At 35.2% G+C, this 5,000-nt stretch overlaps 1 protein-coding gene across 1 annotated transcript in view; it reads left to right on the top strand.

Moving 5' to 3' along the window:
• Nucleotides 1-4,063, top strand: part of RpL29 (ribosomal protein L29) — a 4,154-nt gene extending 91 nt beyond the window's left edge. The window contains exons 1-4 of the mRNA XM_027376067.2: nt 1-33; nt 2,862-2,934; nt 3,449-3,497; nt 3,861-4,063. The exon at nt 1-33 is cut by the window's left edge and continues 91 nt beyond it. Coding sequence (XP_027231868.1) covers nt 2,882-2,934; nt 3,449-3,497; nt 3,861-3,977 — 219 coding nt within the window. The 5' untranslated portion in view covers nt 1-33; nt 2,862-2,881 and the 3' untranslated portion in view covers nt 3,978-4,063. The remainder of the gene's footprint in view (nt 34-2,861; nt 2,935-3,448; nt 3,498-3,860) is intronic.
• Nucleotides 4,064-5,000: the final 937 nt, after the last annotated feature.

Below are 5,000 nucleotides of genomic sequence, written 5' to 3' on the forward strand. Positions count from 1 at the left end.
GGCCTTCCCGTTTCGGCCTTTACTGTAGTAGAGGTAAGATCTAAGAATTCCCTCACGTTACCGTGAAATATCTTTGCAATCGTAAGAGAAAAATAGTGAATTAGTGCGTTATATTGAAACTTAAAGTTTCGAAAATAATATGAAGCATAGTATATGCCGTTAAATGTGTATTTGTGGTGATATTTCAATGGAACATTATTGTTCCACAATGAATCGAAGGTGGTCGTGTGTACCAAATTCTCGCATGAGAAGCGTTGAGCAATTTTCTTTGATATGTATTAGGAAAAAAGTGAATATAAGTAGGAAGTAAAAAATGAATAGAGAATATTATATTTATTGAAAATTTAGAACAATGCTATTGAATTAAAACCTTTATGAAAAACATGCTGGCAAAAAAATTCGGAATACTTTTTTCATTATTATTCCACGGTATGAGGGATTTAATTATAGACCCAGGTCCAACTATTTGATATATTGGAGGTTGTATGAATGAACAAGTGAGAGTAGCAATCTTCGTTGGCATTGGTTAAGGATTTGTTAGAACGTGTTTACTATTTCGAAGTTGCTTTAGTAATTCTGGTAATTCTATATAGTATGGATTCACATGCCAGAGATGAAGTCCCCAACTCTACATCACAGAATTTATTAAACAATTTGAGTTACCGTGGCAGAGCTTACCCTCAGGACACTGCCCTCAGTCTCCATGGCCCAGACTGTAGAATTTGGTGTGCATTCCCACTCAAAAATTATTTGGCCAAATTCTGTCCACACAAATGTAGTTCTCGGGTAACTTTCCGCGCATGCATAGTTCTTGTTAAAGTCATCTTCCACGCTTAAAATTCTTTTAACCTTTCCGTGCACTTGTTTCATCCATCCACGCAAATGTAGAAAAAATGTTTTCCACACTTGAAAAAATGTAATATTCTATGCGCAAGTAAAACTCTTCAGTCTGGTCCATGGGAAGCTGAAACTTGGGGGCTCAGAGTGGGGCATTCTGTGATCTATTTTCATAATCTGTGGGGTTGCCATTCACGTCTATAGCTTATTTTGTGTGCGCAGACTGCGTCTTTATCCTGTACAAAAATATCATATATTTGCCGTAGTTTAGTGTATCCATATTTTAAAGATAAACCAAATTCCACCAAGATCTAGTTCCAGTAATATTGTATAAAACTTTACTACCAACCTTTTAATTTTGCCCAAAATGCACCAATTTAAAATGGGAAAAATTAGCAGTTGTGTATAAGCTCTCTGAATTTTGTGACTGGCCTGTTTTGAAAATGTCTTGTCTAGTAGAAGTTAATATGAACATGAATAATTGTCCTCGCAATACTAAAAAAGGCATTTCACATTTTGCAAAGTAAATGATAATGAAAATTATATACACTTGTGCTGTTTAGACATGCACTCTCATTCAGACCTTTCTACATTTGTTGCAATAAACATATTCATAACACAAATTTACTGGAGAATTGTTGGCTTTCATTGATATTTTAAGCTTGGTAATCTTTGGACACGTAGTGATGTCGCGTTGAATCCAAAATATAGGCAATCCATCACTTACCATAGGAAGGGCCAAGTGAATTTGGATAGAATAGCCTCACAAATTAAGATAAAAAATAAACTAGGGTAATTGTTTGGGAATTCTAGAGTAAATGGAACTTTTATTCATTTCTATAGTTTTCAATGTTACTGTAACCTGTAACCCCCCCCTTTATTAGCACTTTGTGCCAACATATAGAGAACCATCGGTGTGTAAGGGTGTTCTGGTATTGAACATAAACTTGGCATTAAATATTTCATCTGTATTTAGAATAAGTTTTGTACTATGTACAAGTTTCTTCTTTTGTAAAGAATTTTTTTTTTTCTTTTCTTTTCCCCTGAATATATTCATTTTATCATAATTGATTATGGTTAATCATTATAGTATGGATGCATTTAGTTAGGGCAAATTGAATATGATATTCTTATAGTGGATACAAAATGTTGCATCTTTGGTACAAGAAATAATCTGCAGACATGAATGGTAACCTCGCAAATAAAGGAAAACGATTGCAGAAAGTGCTGGTCTCTGCCCGAGTTTCAACTCTGTTGCTCTGCATACTTAGGTGAAGACAATGTTTCAGGGGGGCTGCCCCCCATCAACTCACCCCACAGATAGTGCCTGAAGGACACCCTTACTCACAGCAACTTGGATTGACGAATATATTTTTTGACGTGGAGTTGGGGACTTACTCTCTGGCAAGTGCGTTCATACTGTAAAGAATTACCTTGATTATTAATAAGGTAATTGTTACCAATAGCGATGCACCCTCTCAGACTAAATTCCAAAGGGGGGAAGGGGGATAGTTCATGAAACTCCAAAACGGGGCTGAGTTGCCATGTCTGGGCGTACCCTTTGGGCCCCTATGGAAATGGTCTTCACCTTGGTATGCATAGTATGATAGAGCTAAAATTCAGGAGTATCAAGTGGACTTAAAGCTGAGAGTGGCACTTTCCACAATCTTTTTCCTTTATTTGTGGTGTATCTGCAAATTATTTGTACAAATACTGCAACTTGTCCTCTACAACATCATATTCAGTTTGCCCTTAATGCATCCATAATGTAAAGATAAATCTGTGTAAGCTATATACAATATTCCTTATTTATATACTATGGTATTTCCTCCATAAACAAACCGGTTCATTCATGCAGCTTAGTTTTGCACTTCTTGGCCTTCTTTACAGTAGTCTTTAAAAGATCTCTACCTCTCTCTCTCCCTCTCCTTTTTCTCTCCTATATCTCCCCTTCCTTCATAGTAATTATGGAATTGTTTATGCACCTCAAAATGCAAGGTATTGAAAGTTTTACTTTGTTTCAGGTAAAGTTGAAACATAAACAATGGCCAAGTCAAAGAATCATACCAATCATAACCAGAACCGCAAGGCTCACCGGTAAGTATAATGACTTTTCCTGATTAACCTGGTGATACCAAATGTTCTTGCACTTTTCTCTAAAGTTTCATATTATTTTATTTACATACATATGATTCCAAAAGCACCTAGTTAACCAAGAAGTTAATAATACAACCGATCTGACTGTTTACCCTCATTCCTTAAATAATAAAAAAATAACTTTTGTTAGTTTTAACTAATTGCATTATATGATAATGACCATATTGATGATAGAAGTTCAGCATATGGTATTAGAATTGCATTTTCTTTCAAAAATGCAAGGGTTGGGTTAAGCAGGCAAAACCAGTTAAGGTTATCAACTATATTGTGACTGCTTGTGAAGACATCTGTGTAAACAAAACTAATAACAAAATCATGGTTGATAGATGTACCTAGTGTCAAGGATTAAGAATAGGGGTCCTTTAAATAATGCTTATAAAATACTTCAGCATTTATGTTTATATATACACAGTCCTTTTCATGGAGATTTAATTGTGCTGCCTTTCTTCCCCAGTAATCCCATCCGCAAGCCAAAGGTGCTGATTCATGCATCTATGGGAGGAGTAAGTTATCATATGCTTTTTTGTTTCCCAATACATGAAATTGATAAACTTTCTTAGTATTAAGAATATTATTTAAATCTTTTGTCCATTCAAATAATTATTGTATAAACATGCACTTGAAGGATTATACATTTTTCTCTAAATTCAAGAAATGAAATTGGTTGAAAGTTGAAATGAATATGCTAGAACCTTAATTTTCAACCTTATTTAACCTTTTCATTTACTGAAACATGTATTATGTCATCAACTTTGTGGTTAAGAAACAAGAATCTTTTTTAGTAAAAGATGCAGGAAAAATGTTAGTAAGCAAATGATGATTAAAACCCAATTAAGTTGTTTTTTACCATCACATCTTGTGCACAGGTGGACCCCAAGTTCCTTAAGAACCTCAAGTATGCCCGCAAGCACAACCTTACCCCCAAGGAGCAGATGGAGAGATACAAGGAGAGACAAGCACAGAAGGCTGGTAACAAGGAATAAATGAGATGACTTGTGCCATCCCACACACCACCTTGGGATGTTCTTCCTTGCATTTTGTAATGCAGAAATAAAGAAAATGTAAGGTTGATCTAGTGTTTGAATGTGGATCCCTTTTTAATATGCTTTATTGAAGACACTACATGCTCAAAACCATTAATATATCTTAAAATGTCTGAGATGACAAACCAGTATAATTTTATAAAAGATTATTAACCAAAAACCTACTGGCCAAAGATGACCAAAAATTTGCAAATGTAATTTTTTTCGGAATCTTTCATTAAATGTTTTGGCCATATTGCTGATTAGAACCACTTTTTTTCAGTATTGCTTATCAAAATCATAGTCTGGTTTATTAGCATTATACTTTTAGTTCCCTTATGTGCAGGCCAGGGGTTTAAGAGACGAGGTGGTGATCCCCTACCACGGACCTTAGCCCTCACCTTAACTAATTTTGAATGGTCTTCTGCATCTTTTTTTTCCTTTTATCCCCTTCTGTCAAGTGTGAGAGCCATGATGAAAGGGTGGCTGTGTCAATCCTGAACAGCCTTTGTACTGTTTGCCATTCCCTCTTCACCCTTTTTACAACCAGGCTAATCTACAGTTCTACTACTTTTGACATATAACATGTTGTATCCTCTTTGTTAACTCGTTAACCATTTTGCTGCAATACTTTATCATAAAGCTGTATGACCTTCCCTTACCTAGGGGCTTCACCCCCAAGCCTCACCAAAATGCTGTATTTTGTATATGACACTAATGACTTTGTATGTTGATACAGCAGAAATTTTTCAATAAATTAGTTCCATTAATCCTTTCAAAGATTGCCATCCTAATTAGGATGGCAAAGTACAAAGAGAGTGACATAGTAACATTCTCCTTTTGATGAAAAGAACAGCTTTAAGATGGCACGGTCATCTTTCATAAAGAATTTAACATGTTGCAGTAAATGATCATTTTTCCATGTAGATAATAAATTGGGTTACCTTCACCCTGAGCAAAACTGCCTTATAACATGGTCTTGCA

The sequence above is a fragment of the Penaeus vannamei genome, chromosome 16 (genome assembly GCF_042767895.1).
Source record: "Penaeus vannamei isolate JL-2024 chromosome 16, ASM4276789v1, whole genome shotgun sequence".
NCBI classification, from domain to species: Eukaryota; Metazoa; Arthropoda; class Malacostraca; order Decapoda; family Penaeidae; genus Penaeus; species Penaeus vannamei.